Source organism: Mobula hypostoma, chromosome 11 (assembly GCF_963921235.1).
Source record: "Mobula hypostoma chromosome 11, sMobHyp1.1, whole genome shotgun sequence".
Classification (NCBI taxonomy): domain Eukaryota; kingdom Metazoa; phylum Chordata; class Chondrichthyes; order Myliobatiformes; family Myliobatidae; genus Mobula; species Mobula hypostoma.
In genome coordinates, this window is record NC_086107.1 from 34827312 (window position 1) to 34846642 (window position 19331).

The 19331-nt window shown below is 39.4% G+C and overlaps 1 protein-coding gene across 1 annotated transcript in view; it reads right to left on the reverse strand.

Moving 5' to 3' along the window:
- Window positions 1-3005: 3005 nt before the first annotated feature.
- Window positions 3006-19331, reverse strand: part of accs (1-aminocyclopropane-1-carboxylate synthase homolog (Arabidopsis)(non-functional)) — an 83558-nt gene continuing 67232 nt past the window's right edge. Inside the window, exons 14-16 of the mRNA XM_063061810.1 lie at window positions 13455-13597; window positions 10799-10952; window positions 3006-6650 (exon numbers count right to left, since the gene is read on the reverse strand). Of these exons, the coding sequence (XP_062917880.1) occupies window positions 6370-6650; window positions 10799-10952; window positions 13455-13597 (578 nt within the window). The 3' untranslated portion in view covers window positions 3006-6369. The remainder of the gene's footprint in view (window positions 6651-10798; window positions 10953-13454; window positions 13598-19331) is intronic.

The window sequence follows — 19331 nt, forward strand, 5'->3', positions numbered from 1 at the left end:
GGTTCTCCTTGAATCTGGCTGCACAGTCATAATAACCGAAATGAAATTAATTTGTTTTGAAAGAGCACAAAAGAGATCAGTAACACCTTTCTGGGTGTTGAGAACCTGAGTTATAGGTAAAGATTCAATAATGGAAATAGATGGGTATAGACCTTGTGCAGGCAGGTGGGATTAGTTTTAATTAGTATCATGGTTGGGGCAGAAACTTGGGCTAAAGAGTCTGTTATTGTGTTGTATTGTCCCACACTCAAATGTGGTCTCCGTTGCTTTGAAAAACAAAATGATTCAAGACAGTTTAGCTGGGGTTTTGAAAGAAACTGATGAAAATATTCCTAATAAGAAAGTTCATAATGTCAAATGGCTAAAATAGGTTAATCTTTAAACTCGTCACTGTGTGCAGGAACAAATTATTAAACATATTGTATTTCTATTTAAAATACTGGAATTAAATTAAGGCTTCCATGATTCCAAAGTTTTCCACTGTTGATCAGTATATGGTGTAACAGGCACAAATCAAAATATAGTTTTTTATTATTTGTCAATGTGTCAACATCGGATGTATTGGGTGCTATAGAAACACGTGGGAAAAGAATATATTGCTGGGAGTGACCAAAAAAGGTGTCAGTATGCTCTCACTGTCCTTTACTCAATGTGAAGGTAACACTTTGAAGAAAATATGAAATGGAAGCAGGAATAATGCATTCGACCCCTCATGCCTGCTCTGTCATTCAATTAGATCACAGCTTTTTTAAAAGACATATGACAGCACAGGACTTCCAATCTTTAACACAGAATTACAAAGATTCACAACTTTTGGCAAAATTACTTTTCATTTCATTCAAGAAGTTTGACCCTTTGTTTTAAGATGTGACCTCTACTTCCTGATACCCTAGCCAGGAAAAAAAGATTATCCTTGTAGATGTTTCAAACCCCATATCAATTATGTATATTTCAACAAGAATTCCCCTTTATTCACATTTCCTTACATTGCAGAAGACCATTCATCCCATCAAGTCTATGCCAGCTCTCAAAACAATCTCATCTGTCCTGTTCCCCATCTCCTCATTCCCCACAATTTATGCTCTCATTTGCCCATCAATTCCCCTTTCATTTACCAACACTATGACAATTACCAACAGCTGTGTACCAGTAGCACTCCTCACTGAGATTATTTATCATTCCTCTGAACAGTTTGATGTTACCTCATAGAGCAAAGTCCCCCAAGACCAAGAACCAATCTAGTAAACTCCAAATTGTAACAATATATTTCATTTGGCAGGGGGACTACACCTGTCACACAATACTCTAGGGGCAGTCACATTAGATTTCTAGTAAGACATCTTCAGTCTTGAGTGAATTGTGAAACAGGACACCCAAGCCCTTTTGAACACCAACACCTTTCAATCTCTCACTAAAAGTGCTCAGCCTTTTGATTTTTGTTCTGCTAATGTAGATACACTTACATTTTCCCAGATTAGACTACAAAACATAGGGGCAGAATTCGGCAATTTGGCCTGTCAAATCTGGTCCAACATTTGATCATGACTGATTTATTTTCCTGCTCAATCCCATTCTCCTGCCTTCTCCCCATTCCCTTTGATGCCCTTACTAATCAAGGAACCATCAACCCCAGCTTAAAATATATCCAATGACTTGACCTCCATGGCCATCTGTGACAATGTATTCCACAGATTCACCAGCCTCTGGCTAAATAAATTCCTCTATTCTAAAGGAACATCCTATTCTGAGGCTGTGGCCTCTGGTCCTCCACATCCACTTTATCTGGGTCTTTCAGTATTTGGTAGGTTTCAATGATGTTACCTGCTAGATCCTTGCTAATTTACTTAGCTTGTTCTATCTTCTTCAAGTCTCTCTGTAAGTTCTTCATAACCCATACTGCCACCCAAGTGAATTTCATTTCACTATACTCCCTCATAAACATCTTTGATAGTATGCTGAATAGTGGGACCCCAGAACCAATCTGTACTGAAACACCCAATGCAGTGATGGCCCATTTATTTGCACTATGTCTTCAATGGTATGGCCACTACAATCACTAACGTACAGGATTGAATCTTCACCTTCCTCCTTTGTGTGCCTAAGTTATTTTTTCTCCTAAACTGATGAAACACTGCAGATCTTTTGAAATCTTACAATATTGCATTCAAAATGACAATGGAAATGTGAGATAAAGATTAAAGACGAAGATTAGCTTTGTCACATGCACATTGAAACATACAGTGAAATCTGTTGTTTGCCTCAAATCAGATCAGCAAGGATCGTCGAAGCAACCAAGTGTTGCCATGCTTCTGGTCCCAGCATAGCATGCCCACATCTTACTAAGAATATTTATTTGAAATGTGCAAGGAATCCAGAGCACCTGGAGGAAGCCTCCCACACCCAGTCACAGGCAGCAGCAGGAATCAAACCCCAATCAGTAATTGCTGGTGCTGTAAAGTGATTGTGCCAACCGTTATACTACTGTGCTAGAGATACTCAGCAGGTCAGGCTGCCTCTGCGGAAGCAGAAAAAGCACAAAAACTTCCATGATCCTGTTAGTCTGAGGAAGAGTATGTGACTTGAAAGTTAACTCTGTTTCTCCCTCTGCAGATGCTGTCTGACCTGCTGAGTATATCCAGTATTGTTTTTAAGATTTCCAGCATTTGCAGTTTTCTGGCTTTTCAATCAAATGTTTAATTTTAATATTAATTTTCTCTCTAATGATGACAGTTTTTTTTTTTTACCTAGAATATATCTGTATCATGATAGACTTTGTTTTGTGAGGGGAACTACATTTGCATTCATGGAAAGGTGTATACACTAACTGCACACCCATGAAGCACCACCTGTAGAGTGCAGTTCCTACACGTCACTCCTAAGTTACCTGAAGACCAAATGAACTGGAGTGGAAAGTAAATCACTCTCTCCATCTGAAGGGTGTTGACAAAGGAAGACGTAAATGCAATTACATAAAATTCAGAGTCAAAATGCTTAAGTGTCAAGAACATAATTTTACTGGACATATGAAATCAGACTTCAAATTAAAAAAACTACTTTACATAATGAATATATTAACAAGTGGCATGTTTAAACTGCGTAGACACTAAATCTACATCACATTGAATCATTACTGTGCAACATTAGATCAAATACATTTCATATGAAATTTAATTGCCTTCTCTGTCCATTTGGATTTCATAACACAATTAGATGTCACTTCTACATATATTAGGTTTAGTCATTTTGGCCACACTGTGACTTAGTTCCTTGTGACAATGTTCTAAGATAACATATGACATATTACGTTTGTGCCTTATGTATAATGATAGCCATTTACACTACGGAACGAAACATTAGTCATTAGTTGAGGAAAGCAAAATTAAAGGCAGATCAACACAAAAGACTCACATAACCAAATTCCACAGTACTTTCAGTACGAAACAAAATGAAAAGCTTTTAAGTTTGATCTAAGATATGATATGTTGGAAATACTCAGGTCAGACATTCTGTGGGGAGAGAACAGAATTAACATTTCAGATCAATGGTGTTCTCTCATCATGGATACTGCCTGGCCTGCTATTCTCAACATTTTTTTTGTTTTATTTCAGATTTCCAGCATCTGTGCAATTTTGCTTTTCTAGTAACTAATCAACTGCTAATGCTTAAGTGGGAACTAGGCAGAGAAATACTATCCTTAGACTTGAGCTCAGAGTGGAAAAATTACAATGCATTTTCAATAAGGAATTACATTTTTTTGAACTATTCTTCTTTCGTCTTTTATTTTATCCCCCTCCAGATCAACCATAGTTCCTCATTATTTTTGGACAACTGGAATACAGTTGTATTTACAAAATTAGAAGTAGAATCTGCATGTTTCATCTTAGAGACATCAAGACACTAAATGAAAGTGCTAATTTAATTAACCACACAAAATCAGTATCACAAGTCACATTGCCAAATAACGATACAACCAAACTCAGTTCAAATACGGTGAAAGTACTTCCATAAAAAATACTTGTCTTCCACACAAGCTAAACTTCAGAGTGAGCTGACAAATTATGAAAGTTACAGCATGTAATAGGAAGTAGAACCAGACTTTTCAGTTTAATTTTGTTCACTGAATCTTAATAAATCCCATGTTGAGACTGATTAAACTTTTAGAAATAAAAGTAACTCAAGTGAATAGCCACAATCTGAAATAAAAATTGATCGTGGAGTGATACAGCAAAGAGGCTATTGGCACATCACACATATGCCAGCTATTTGACATGTTTATCTAATTAGTCCTACTTCTGTCTTTCCATAGCTCTTGTAATTTATTCCCCTTTTAATTTTCATTCAAAGACTGGAATTAGTATGGTGTCTTCCTCTACAGAAGACGGGCAACATTTGTAGTAAAAATTTCTGATTATGTATTGAACAATGTTAAAATGTCTAAACTTTTATCTATTTATTTTAAAATCAAGTTAGGGTGAGGAAAACAACATTAATCAGTAATGATAATTCTGAGTTTTTTTAAAATAGTTGCAACAGTTTCTGGAAGCTTCTTCAACTGAGACAACATTTAGCATTCACATCTTCAAAACACTCAAAAATCAGGACCAATGGCTACCATCAAATTAGAAATCCTTCCCAATGTAAAAGCATAGACCTCAAAAGAGTAGTAGTCAATCAAACGAAACAGAAATAAATTCCTCCTAAAAATGAGTTGCCATGAGAAAGCAGAAATAGGATGTACACACACTGGTACGCATTTAAATTAATTGGCATTTAATGCAATTAAAAGTGATGTAAAGTCAATAAATAGGACATATAAGCAGTAGTAATATCTAGTACTCTTCATGAATAATACTTTCAATGTAAAAACAATACAATTTCATCATGGTACAAAGCATCTTCTGGAAGAACCATCCGAACATTCAAAATGCCCATAAGAACTCAATGAATTTCAACTACAAAAATCATTTTAAAAGGGCTTCACGAGTACTACACCTGACTTACTGAAAACATAATGCAAACTTTTAACTGTAGAAATCATTCTCATTCTTTTACTGTGGTTTAGTTGAGGGATTTGAATATCTTCTTAATGGCATGTGTGTAGTCATTCCCTTTCATTAAGTTTACATCTTCCTTTGACAGTTTCTTCTCATTAAAAACAAATAAAAAGCACATGTGAAATTAAACAAAAACGGGAGCCAGCTTTTTACTTCATTCAGAAGGACAGCATGCTGTGGCAGTCATGGATTCTGTACCATCATTCTCAGATGTGAATTATATGGCCGATTCCACTGCTTATGTTCTTGTTTGTTCACAGATGAGAGCATCGATGTTCAATTCCTTTATTAATTATATCCTTGAATCAGGAATTTAATTTGACTAGTGAATGTTCAAAATATAAATGAATTAATCAATGCTCTGCACAAATTTGCAGCCTCTTGAACAATGGATGAGGATTCCCTTATGGAGTTAAAAATACCAGAGATATTAAATAAAATCAGAAGATAGTGGAAATGGACAATCTGCAACAAAAAAAAACCTGTTTGTGTTAGGTGCTGCCCTTTGTCTAAAGCAGAAGTTCTGGTAGCGGGGCCTCACCCACCCGTTTTTATTTTTCAAGTGCTCATCAGTCTGTTACAGATTATTTTTATATTTACACTATTTTCTGCAATACTCAGCCTTTCTATTTTATTGTCCTAAACACACAGCTTAAATGGACTGTACATTAGGTTTCATTTTACATTTGATGAGGTTCAAAAACATAGGCGTTGCATTCATGAGCAAGACCTTCCTGCTCTCCCAAAATACACAAAAAAGTGACACCATAAAAATCAATCGTGCCTCCTGATAGTTATGAATAATGATACAAAGAAAGCAATTGACAATATCTCAACCATCATTTAAAAAACCCAAATGAGACCTATCAAATTGTTCCATTCACAACTACAAGCTGATATTGTTCCTATGCATGTACTTAAGTTTATTTGCAATCTGTATCAAATAAACAAGGTGATTTCTTCATTAAGGGGATAGTGCAATGGATTCTACATTATTGTGTGACAGAAGGAAATAGATATTTGTCATCCTTGCCTTGTCCAGTCACTTCTGCCCCAATTTAGTCAATTAGTCAATTTAGTCTTGACGGTAGCAGTTCTATGAAGGTGATATTTCTCAATGCATCAAGTAGTAAAATTCCCTTAGAATGGGAAGGGTGGCTTTATGTACAGATATGAGAAATAAGTTAAAAAAAAGTTAAAATTACCAGTAGTATTCTATAGTACCACTTCAGCTTTATGTTTCCAGTCTATCAGTCCCTGAAATTAATGACTAATACATTCTTACTAATGCATTTTTGTAAATTGCAAAACAAGATTATTTCTCCGCAAGCTTGCTGAAAACTTCATGGACTTCAGGATTCTCTTGAGCAAACTGTTCAGCTGTGTTTCTTTGTAACCAGTCAGTTGTTCGAATCTGTTCGCGAAGAAGTCCGATCAAACCATCGAGAGCAGGGTCAGCTGGAGATGGCTGGATGCCAATTTCTAGGACATCTTCAGCAATTTTGGTTCTGCTCTCAGGATCAGGATTAGCCTCTTTTTCAACAGACTGGATCACTGAATCTTGCCCTTGCAGGACCTTCCTAAGTCTGTGCATTCCTACAGAACAAAACTCAGATCTTATTATTTGGGAATACATTAATGAATGACTGGAATATTTCTGACAAGTTTGTGTTCATGACAAAATTCAAACCACAACATTATTCTATGTCTCCGTTCAGCTCCTTTACATACAGTGACGGGATGAATGCCCATTTATCAATGAAATCAACAAATTAAATCTGTTGAAACATAATAACGTGGGATTTTGCACAATAAAACCATAGTATGTCATAGTTTTACTGTCTAAAGATCCAGTTTAACTGGATTCTGTAGCACTGATTTGCCACATACCAATGTGACTTGAAAATTGGCTTTACTATGTCCATCAATAGTATCTACTGTGATGTTTGCTTCACGTTGTTGGCTTAGCAAAACTTTAAACTTTGTCACTCCATGAAACGTTGTCTCCCAGATACTGCTTTCTTATGTTGTTAATTTTGCCTTGCGCAAAATGAAGTGAATCAATCGGTGTCAGGCCACTCTTTTGCAGAATCTTGCACAGTGCAGCCAGTTCATCAAAGACATCACTTAAAACCTGTAAAGCTACTTTGTATGTGATGTTTATCAACTTCTTGTGACAGTATTTAGCCACAGGGTCATTTGACTGATCTTTTTCAATAAAAACTTAGTAAGCTATCTACAGGATTTGAAACAGATCTTTGTAAATTTTATGATATGAACACTGTCCGCCAAAGATAGCTGCCGCCATGATGCAGCTGTACAAACCGGAACAGGAAAGGTGAGGTGACGTAAATTAGTGACGTACATTGTGGTATTTGAAAAACTGACTAACTAGTTAACAGAAAAAATTAGCTAAAAGATTATTTTCAATAAGTATAATTACTAATCACTACATTATTTTAGGTAACTAACCTTTTGTGCGCACATTAATTTCCTTTGTGCGTTGGTTGAAAAACACGCACACACGCACAGCTTAGAGGGAACATAGGTCAGCGAGGGGCTAATTTCTGTACATGCAGGACAACAATGGTGTACTTTTGCTCTCTCTGACTCATGAAGTTAAACCTGGAGGATATGCATATGAATGAAGAATATAAATTAAAAAAACTGGAGGACAGCAAAATCTTCAGCTAAATGTCAAAAAGGAGCAGCCGTCCACTAGAGTGCAGATGAGATAACAACATGGTCAGAGTGAGCCTCTTCGACAGTGAGTGATGTAAGTGAATGTAGCAAGGACCACCAAAGTTTCAAGTCCTTAAAAAGGGGTGACATTGTATCAGAAGATGTAGAACCCTTGAGGGTAGAGATAAGAAACTGCAAGGGTAAAAAGACCCTGAAGGGAGTTATATAGAGACCCCCAAACAGTAGCCAGGATGTGGGATATACATTTCAATGGGAAATAGAAAAGCCTGTAATAAGGGCAAAGTTACGATAATCATGGGGGATTTCAATATGCAGGGAGATTGGGAAAATCAGGTTGATGCTGGATCCTAAGAGAAGGAATTTCTAGAATGCCTACCAGATGGCTTTTTAGAGCAGCTTGTAGTTGAGCCCACTAGGGGAAAGGCAATTCTGGACTGGGTGCTGCGTAACGAACCAGATTTGATTAAGGAGCTTAAGGTAAAGGTACCCTCAGGAGACAGTGATCACACTATGATAGAATTCACCCTGAAGTTTGAGAGGGAGAAGATAAAGTTAGATGTATCAGTATTACCGTGGAGTAAAGGGAACTACAGAAGCATGAGAGAGGCCAAAGAAATGGCAGGCATAATTAATAATTGTTTTGTATCAGTCTTCATTGTGGAAGACACTAGCAGTATGCCAGAAATTTGCGAGTAGTTGCTATTATGAAGGGGCTGATGTTTGGGAAGCAGGAAGATCTGAAAGTAGATAAGTTACCTGGACCAGATGGACTACACCCCAGGGTTCTGAAAGAGCTAGCCGAAGAGATTGTGGAGGCATTAGCAATGACCTTTCAAGAATCACTAGATTCTGGAATGGTTCCAGAGGAATGGAAAATTGCAAATGTCACTCGATTCTTTAAGAAGGGAGGGAGGCAGAAGAAAGGAAATTATAAGCTAGTTAACCTGACTTCAGTGGCTGGGAAGATGTTGGAGTCCATTATTGCGGATGAGGTTTCGGATAGTACTTGGAAGGGCAGGATAAAGTAGGCCAAAGTCAGCATGGTTTCCTTAAGGAGAAATCTTGCCTGACACATCTGTTGGAGTTCTCTGAGGAACTAACAGGCAGATACACAAAGGAGAGTCAGAGGATGTTATTTACTTGGATTTGCAGGAGACCTTTGACTACACATGAGGCTGCTTAACAAGATAAGAGCCCATGGAATTACAGGAAAGATACTAGCATGGAAAGAAAATTGGCTGACTGGCAGGAGGCAAAGAGTCGGAATAAAGGGGGCTTATTCTGGTTGGCTGCCAGCGACTAGTGGTGTTCCACGGGGGTTTGTGTTGAGACCACTCCTTTTCACTTCTCAATGATTTGTGTGACAGAATTGACGGCTTTGTGGCCAAGTTTGCAGACAATACAAAGATTGGTGAAGGGGCAGATATTGTTGAGAACGCAAGGAGAGCGCAGGGGACTTGGACAGATTGGGAGAATGAGCAAAGAAGTGGCACATGGTAAGGAAGTGTATGATCATGTCTTTTGGTAGATGGAATAAAGGCGTAGACTATTTCCTAACGGGGGAAAAAATCTAAATTCATAGGTGTAAAGGGACTTGGAAGTCATTGTGCAGGATTCCCTCAAGGTTAATTTGAGAGTACTAGACTATAAAAGCAAGGATGTGATGCTGAGGCTTTGTAAGGCATTGGTCAGACTGCATATGGTGTATTGTAAGCAGTTTTAAGCCCCTTATCTGAGGAAAGATGTGCTGGCGTTGGAGATGACCCAGAGAAGGTTCACAAGAATGATTCTGGGAATGAAAGGGCTAACGTATGAGGTGCATATGATGGCTCTGGGCCTGTACTCACTGGAGTTTAGAAGAATGAGGATGGATGTGGAGAGGGTGTTTCCTATAGTGGATAAGTCTAGGACGAGAGGGCACAGCCTCAGGATAGATGGATGTTCATTTAGAACAGAGGTGAGAAGGAATTTATTTAGCCAGAGTTAGTGAACCTGTTGAATTCATTGCCACGGATGGCTATGGAGGCCAAGTCATTGAGTATATTTAAAACAGAGGTTGATAGACTCTTTGTTAGTCAGGGCATCAAAGGTTATGGGGAGAAGAAAGGAGAATGGGGTTGAGAGGGATAGTATATCAGCCGTGATGGAATGGCAGAGCAGACTCAATGGGCTAAGTGGCCCAATTCTGTACTTATGGTCTGGGGAGAAAGGGGAGAAAGGGGAGGGTGGAAATGGACAGACGTTCTTGGTTTTTGACTTAGTTATAGCTGAACAGAACATTCCATTTTCCCCAGTGCAGGACATCTAGATGGTGGAGGCTACAGAGCACAGAGTGATCAACATGACTATTGATGTCAGAAATTACTGATCACAACCTCATTTTTACTTGTGGCTTTACTGGCTATGTGCCAGAAAAAAAATAATGTTTGAACATTGGATGAGGATGCTTTGAGATGTTTCTGATTATGTATAAGAATGCTGCACTTTATACAATGTGAGAAAATGTGAGACCCAGCACAACACAAATTTGTATTAAACATCTGGATGCTTTCTACAAGGAAGTCAGCACGTTTATTTTTAGTTCAATGAAATCTAATCAATTTCCTCCTTCCAAATATCAATAGTGTTCTGAAAAGCAACTGCAACTCAGTCATCAACAGAATGGCTACAAACTCAAGTAATTTTGCTCAGTTGATGCCAGGTCACATTAAGAAGGCTTCTAACTGATTCCCATCATTAATATGAAAACAAAACAGAATATTTGCTTTGCAATAAGAATCAAAGCAATGGCCTGATCATCGAAAACAACCAGAATATTATGAAATGTACGTTTGAAACCAAACTACCTTGTATTGTTGATTTTCTGAATATAAACACTAAAATTTGTACCTAAAATGCACTCAGGTCTTACCCACATCCAGTAAAGGAAAAACTCATGGAAAATACATACTGAGATGAGATAGACAGGCTAAAACAAAACTGAAGATAAAAACACCAATCTGGAGCTAACAGATAAAAATTACTGTTGTTACTGTACTCACCTAATTGCAGCCGATTGGATTTGTCAGCAAATGCAATGCTGAACCATCCAGGTTCACTGCATCCAAACGATTTCCCCCCGCTGAGCAGGATTTTATTGTTAAGAAATTGCTTCCACAGATTTGTTTCTTCTTCAAATGTTGGATTCTTTAAATACTGAATAGGAGAAGGCACATACATTATCTTTGTGATTTTCATTGCTGAATCATGTAATAGAGGTTATTATTTAACCCTTGCCTTGATACTAGTGACTGCTTTACAGTTATGTGAGGCTAGGCACAGCTCTAATGGACAGAAGGTAGGCTGACTGGCAGGAGGCAGAGAGCCGGCATAAAGGGGATCTAATCTGATTGGCTGTCGGTGACTAGTGGTGTTCTATAAGGGTGGTATTTGGACCACTGCTTTTCATATTATGTGTTAATGAATTGCATGATGGAATCAGTGGCTTTGTGGCCAAGTTTGCAAGATCGGTAGTGGGCAGATACAGTTGAAGAATCAGGGAGTCTGTAGAAGAACTTAAGACAGATTGGGAGAATGGGCAAAGAGGTGTCAGATGGAATATAGTGTAGGGAAGTGTATGGCCATGCACTTTGACAGAAGAAATAAAGGCATAAATTATTTTCTATACAGGCAGAACATTCAAAATCAGAGAGGCAAAGGGACCTGGGAGTCCTCATGCAGGATTCCCTAAAGGTTGACTTGGAGGTTGAGTTAGAGGTAAGAAAGGCAAATGCAATCTTAGCATTTATTCCAAGAGGACTAGAATAAAAGAGCAAGGATGTAATGCTGAGGCTTTATAAGGTATTGGTCAGACTGTACTTGGAGTATTGTGAACAGATTTAGACCCCTTATCTAAGAAAGGATGTGCTGGCACTGGAGAGGGTCCAGAAAAGGCTCACAATAATGATTCTGGGAATGAAAGGAGTAATGTATTAGGAACATTTGATGACTCTGGGTCATTACTCACTGGAGTATAGAAAAATGGGGGGTGGGGGGGGGAAATCTCATTGAAACCTATCGAATATTGAAAGGCCTCGATAGAGTGGATGTGGAGAGGACATTGCTTGTAGTGGGTGCGTCTAGGACGAAAAGGCATAGCCTCAAAATAAAGGGACGTCCATTTAGAACAGTGATGAATTGGAATTTTTTTAGCCAGAAGGTGGTGAATCTATGGAATTCATTGCCATGGACAACTGTGGAGTCCAAGTCATTGAGTATACTTAAAGTGGAGGTTAACTGGTTCTTGATTAGTCCGAACATCAAAAGTTACAGAGAAAAGGTAGGAGCATGAGATTGAGAGGAATGATATATCAGTTATGATGGAATGGCGGAGCAAACTCAATGGGCTGAATGACCTAATTCTGCTCCTATGTCTTATGGTCTTATGATGTCAAGAAACTGAATCTCAGGGTTGTTTATGGTGACATGTATAGTATACACTTAGATAATAAATTTACCTTGACCTTTCTACTAAAAGTTTCAAATCAAGAGGTATGCAAGAACATGAATGTTTTACCAATGAAAAACTACAATCCAATAAAACATCTAGAAAATTCACAATATGTTGGAGGAACTCAGCAGGTGAGGCAGCATCTATGGAAAAAGTACAGTCGACTGTACTCTTTTCCATAGATGCTGCCTGGACTGCTGAGTTCCTCCAGCCTTTTGTGTGTGTTGCTCGGATTTCCAGCATCTGCAGAATTTCCCTTGTTTGTGATCTAGAAAATTCATCTGGTTTGGAACAATGGGTTGGAGAACGTTTATGATTCAGTGATGAAAGACAAAATACTAAACGACCATCAATCCCCTCACCAAAAACCATCCTTTTCTCCCTGCCCTCGACAATCATTGATAAAAAAAACTGCATGGTGGAGAGCAAAACCTCTAATGTGCATCTAGGATGAACAACCATTTCATCCCAGACCCTGAACTTTCTGTTGCCTCCAGTTTTTTTTTCTCCCTTTACTCAGAGCTTCCTACTTGGATCTCCCCAGTCAAGTCTCTGTCCTTGCCAAGCAATGAAACAGTGCCATCCAAAGTCAAAGTCAGTTGCACTTCAGTCATCATCCACATGATCTCTACATCAATTTATTTGGACTTCAAATTGCCAACTCTGCATTTGTCATCTCCAGCCTTAATTATGAGCAGAACGACCCAAATCATGTATAATTATCTTTAACTTGAGCTTCAATCCTTTGCATTTTTTATTCAAAGTACCACATAAAACAAGAATGGCCTAAATTTGTCTTATGTTCTTGACAGATAGCAAGGAGAGTCAGGAGTGCTGAAAGACTTACTTTTACCAAACACCATGTTGCACAGTTCAGACCAAATGCAGAAGTACAGTAGATTGCCATCCACCACATTAAAAACGCCTTCATTGCTGCTTCTCAATGTGCCATCATGAAACATTTTTAACCATACCAACATTTTTTTTATCGAAGTGAAACTGCCAATTGATAAACACTCTGTATCTGAAACAGATTGAGTTTCTGCCATATGCATTTGTTGCAAGAGATCCTATTACCCCAGTCTGAAATCAAAAGTAAAGATTCATAATTTCTTCTTAAAGAATAAATTGAAAGAACTGAATGAATCTAAATTTCTTTATGGTTTCTGGTACAGAAAAGCTATGACTAAAAAAAGTGTGGTGAATACCTTTCTAAAATCAGCCCAGATATAATGGCCTGCACGTCGGTTCAGGAATGGAATGTCCATTGCTATTAGTTCATTTGTCATGAACTTGTGGGCAGCTTTTAGTCTCGTTCGGTTCACTGGCAAAAAAACATTATTGAACCAATCTACAGAAAAATAAGAGACAAAAACATCAATAGAGGACTTGAATTTTATGATGAATAAAATTTTCATTGTCTTGGAAAGAAAATCTGTTACATAAAATGTCACAATTCTAGTAAATCACTTTTATACCAAAGAATCTAAAGATTAGAACTTTATCATCTTACCTTTATAGCTGGAATAAAGCTGTACAAGCTCTTTTATATAAAATTTAGCATTAAACTCAGAGAACACACTGATATTTTCTCATGATTAACTTGCGTTTTGAACAGAGTCTATGTAAAATTGATGAGGTGGTTAAGACAGCTTACAGGATGGCAATTTTTTTATTGTGTGGAAGAGCAGAAACGTTGTGATAGAATGGTGCAAAACACTAGTCAGGATACAGATAAACAACCTGGCCCTAAAAGACCAGAATTAACAGTGCTACTGCTCTTTTCAGGCAGCCCCTCCCAGCCCACAAAAAAAAAGTCCACAGCGAAACTCTGGAAAATGTCAATCTCTTCACAATTCTCAGCAAAGGTAGACAGCATTGATGAAATTCACCATCACCTTCAAAGTCAGTCGTCAGGTCTCTGGTACCAAGCCTACCTCTTTGACTCGGGGGGGGGGGGTGAGGCGGGAAAGGAAAAGCACTCTATGGTGATAGGGAATTCATTAGTTCAGGGAACAGTCAGGAGGTTCTGTGGGTGAGAATAAGATTCCCAGATGGTATGTTGCCTCTCAGAGGGTCTGGGATATCTCAGATCAAGTCCACAGATTTCTTAAGTGGGAGGGTGAACAGCCAGAAGCCGTGGCCCATGTATAAACGTAGGTACCAATGATATGGGTAGGATGAGTGACAAGGTTCAGCATAGGGAGTTCAGGAGTTAGGTGATAAGGTAAAGGGCAGGACCTCCAGGGTTGTGATCTCAGGATTGCTACCCATGCCAAGAGCCAGTAAGGCCAGAACAAGGAAGATTATACAGTTTAATACGTGGCTAAGGAGTTGGGGTTGGAGGGAGGGCATAAGATTTTTGGATCACTGGGCTTTCTTCCAGGGAAGGTGGGACCTATACAGAAGGGACGGTTTGCATCTGAACTGGAGGAGACTAATATCCTAGTGGGAAGGTTTGTTAATGCTACATGGTGGGGTTTAAACTAGAGTTGCAGGGGGATGGGAACCAGAGTGCCAGGACAGTTAGTGGAGAGATTGCGGAGGCAGATGTCGGTAAGACCTCAGACAAAGTTAACAATCAAAAGGTTGAGTTGCCTATATTTCAACACAAGAAGTATTGTAGGAAAGGCAGATAATAGTGCTGAAGATGAGGTAGCTGGTTTACAGGAGAGACTGGTGATAGGGCAAAATTGTAGTTAACAGGGTGAGTTGCAATGTAAAAAGTGGACAAAATCAAAAAATGTGAATACTGGACTGAAGGTGTTGTATCTGAATACAGGCAGTATACGGAATAAGGTCGATGAACTTCCAGCACAGTTACAGATTAGCAGGTTATGAAGTTGTCAGCTTCACTAAATCATGGCTGAAAGGAGATTATGGCTGGGAGCTTAATGTTCAAGGATACACATTGTATCAAAAGGACAGGCATGAAGGCAGAGGGGGCAGTATTGCTTTGTTGGAAAAAAAATGAAATCAAATCATTAGAAAGAGGTGACATAGGGTCAGAAGATCTTGAACCATTGTGGATAGAGCTAAGGAACTGCAAGGGTAAAAAGACCCTGATGTGAGTTGTATACAGACCCCCAAACAGTAGTAAGGATGTGGCCTACCAACGGCAATGGGAGATAGAAAATACATTGTATTGGCCATGGCGGATTTAAAACATTGAACTCAAATGGGTCCATAAATCTGTCCACAGTGGAAGTGGACAGATCAATTGTCTTTATTCCTGCCGTGTGCTTGGAGATGGAGGCTGCCATTTTGTGGAACCATTTTACATCCTCCATTTTGTGAAAAGGAGTTGCTTCGCTTTCTGTGTTTTAAAGTAGACACAATGATATTTCAGGTAATATGCTGGACTAAAGATAATTTTCAAATAAGAAGTTATTTCTGAGGTGTTCTTTGATAAAGCATAACACGCATGTTTGTGAATGTTGGGGTTGGTGCCTGCCTGGAGTGACTGGAGCTGGTTACTGAAAAGAACAAAGAGCCATAAATTACCAATTGTTACTTGCCGGGAAGAGGGCTGGAGCAGAGCCAATAAAAAGGTGTTAAAGGTCAATCAGCCAATGACACCAGAACACAATATTTGAATCGGTAAGGAAGGAGTATAAAAGTGGACACTTCGAGTGTGCTGTCAGCGATAACTCTCCCAAGAGACCCACCATCGCAAGGAAGAACCCCCATGCTAGGGAATGGACAAAGAAAGGGTTGATCATCTGACCAACAGAGATCCCCTATTTCGGTGTTATAAATTGGAAAAGTGATCTGATGAGTATTGGTACAGATGGAACAGCAGAATTCGTGTTCTAAGCTGTTGGTCCAGGGTCAACATAGTTACGCTGTTGTTTGTGCAGAGACAATAAAGTGTGAGCTTCGATTAATTGTGAGTTGCGTAGTCAATTTCCTAACCTAGTTCTGTTGACGAACGGTCAACAGATTTTGGCGTCCTGGGGTGCTCTTGGAAAAAACTGGGGGTCTGGGACCCTAGTTTTGAACTGAACCACCCCTGAGGTTAGGATATTAAAATGGGAAAAAGAGAGGACAAGAAGAACCCAGGGGGTTTGGATGATTCGTGGGATCATTTTCTTAAATATTTAACCAAAAAAATGGCCTGACTATGAGGCATGGATAGGAAAGATTGAGAGTGGAGGGTCAGGAACCCTGGGGGGTGCATTGTGGAAAGCAGTTACTGAAATCAAATAAATTACAAGAGATTAAAGAAGCTGTTATAATGGGATGTATGTGGGAAGATCTAACTGAAGTGGAGAGAGAAAACAGAAGCTGACAGAGGAGTTGTGTAAGTGTAGGGAGGAGCTGGAGAGGGAGAGAAAAGAAAATGAAATGCTGAGGGCACGGGGTCAGGTGAATTTGAATCCACATGACTCAGTGTGACCGCTTAACGAGAGGAAAGGAGAAACGGGAAGAGGAATGTAAAAGGGTGAGTACAGAAGTAGAGAAATGGAAAAGTCAGTGTCAAGATTTACAGACTGCTATGAATGTCGTACAGAAATCAGCAGCAGAGAACAAAGGCAGCGCCGACCACACCAAGTGTTTAAAACAAATCCAAAAAGCTGCAAAGTCAACTCTCAGCTCAGAGAGGGGTGATATGTGCATTTGGTGTGAGGGCTGACGATGATGCTGATATAGATTGGTGTAATCCAGCGTATGAGGCAACACATTACAATAGTGAGGATGACTGGGGAAGTGGCCCTCCTCCCCATGGATTTTTCCAAGAGGGAGCGTAACCTTCAGCACCCACTGCCCCAGTGGCACCTGTTGTAACGGAGAGAGTGCAGGAAACACCACAGCTAGGGTGTACCCCTTTCGATGTGGCCCAGTTGACTGCTATAGCTGCCAAGATATGGGAATGGGAGACGATCCTCAGGAAATTTCCCAGTGTATTCAGCAGCATAGCATAATTCATGGTTTAGATGAAGCAGAGAAACGGAAGTTAACCCGTCTGTGTTTAACTTCAGTGTTACACTCAGCCCTGCTGGAGGAGCAGGTACAAGACCAGGGGACACTGGGTGATTTACAGGAGGCCAATTAGAAGCTGCAGGGGCTAATCGAGGTGACCTGGTGGAGGCTTTGCACAAGTGCAGACAACGCAAAGGGGAGCACCCTCTGCCTTTGTGACAAGGTTGAGGCCAGTTTTCTTGAGTGTTAATGGTCCCACATTGGATAGGTGAAATCTGACCCAATTTGAGTAACGCATTTCCTCAATGTTATTGGATTGATTCTGAATATTTTGGCATCGGTTTAACCCTCAGGAACAGGAGATTTTTTTGCCTTGGTTTAAACCGTGAATGGTTTGTATATTTCAATTGTGTAAAATGTGGCCACGTGTGAGTTCGCTTGAGAGTATGTCTGTCTGAAAGAGTGCAAAGGCTGTGCCCTAAAGAGGTTGCATCAACGGAAAGATGACACAGACGTGGCTAACATGAGAAGCCAAAGCCAACACAAAAGCCAAAGAGAGGAGATATAATAGGGCAAAAATTAGTGGGAAGTTAAGAGGATTGGGTAGTTTTCAAAAACCAATAAAAGGCAACTTAAAAGTCATTAAGAAGGCAAAGATGGAATAAGTATGTAAGCTGGCCAATAATATTAAAGAGGATACCAAAAGTTTCTTCAGATACATAAAATGTAAACGAGAGGTGAGAGTGGATATCGGACCACTGGAAAACAATGATGGAGAGGTAGTAATAGGGGAGAATGAAATGGCAGATGAACTGACTAAGTACTTTGTGTCAGTCTTCACTGTGGAAGACACAGGGAGTATGGTGGAAGTTCCGGGTGTCAGGGGTCACGATGTGTGTGAAGTTACTATAACGAGAGAGAGGGTTCTTGGGAAACTGAAAGGTCTGAAGTTAGATAAGTCACCTGGACCAGATGGTCTACACCCCGGGTTTCTGAAAGAGGTGGCTGAAGAGATCATGGAGGTATTAGTAATGATCACTAGATTCTTGAATGGTTCCGGGGGGGGGGGCGGCATGTTGTAAAATTAGTCAGCTCCATCATGGGTACTAGCCTCTGCAGTATCCAAGACATCTTCAAGGAGCGATGCCTCACGAAGGCAGTGTTCATCATTAAGGACCCCTACCACCCAGGACGTGCCCTCTTCTCATTGTTACCATCAGGAAGGAGGTACAGAAGCCTGAAGGCTCACACTCATTGATTCAGGAACAGCTTCTACTCCTCTGCCATCTGATTCCTAAAGGGATATTGAACCCATGAACACTACCACACTTCTTAAAAAAAAATTCTGTTATTGCACTATATTAACTATTAAGTATATATATAATTTATTTATTTACTGTAATTGATCTTTTCCCTCTATATTTATCATGTATTCTACCGCTGCCATAAAGTTAACAAATTTCTCGATATATGCTGGTAATATTAAACCTAATTCTGATATATCGTGTAACTTGTTAACTTTATAGCAGAAGTGCATGAAATACATGATAAATAAATAGAGAAGAAAAAGACTGAGTTACATTAAGTATATATATATGAATATTCAATAGTTAAATGAAAATAAGTAGTGCCAAAAAAACAGAAATTAAAAAGTAGTGAGGTAGTGTTCATGGGTGCAATGTCCATTTAGGAATCGGATGACAGAGGGGAAGAAGCTGTTCCTGAATCGCTGAATGTGTGCCTTCAGGCTTCTGTACCTCCTGCCTGATGGTAACAGCAAGAAGAGGACACATTCTGCGTGGTGGGGATCCTTAATGATAGACACCGCCTTCCTAAGGCACTGCTCCTTGAAGATATTTTGGATACTATAGAGGCCAGTACCCGTAATGGAGATGACTAATTTTAGTAGTTTCTGCCACTTAGTTTGATCTTGTGCAGTAGCACCCCCCCCCGCCACATCAGAAGATGATGCAGTCAGTCAGAATGCTCACCACAGTACACTTGTAGAAGTTTTCAAGCGTTTTAGTTGACAAATCAAATCTCCTGAAGTTCCTAATGAAATATAGTTGCTGTCTTGCCTTCTTTATAGCTGCATCAATATGTTGGGACCAGGTTAGGTTTTCAGAGATATTGACACTCAGGAACTTGAAACTGCTCACTCT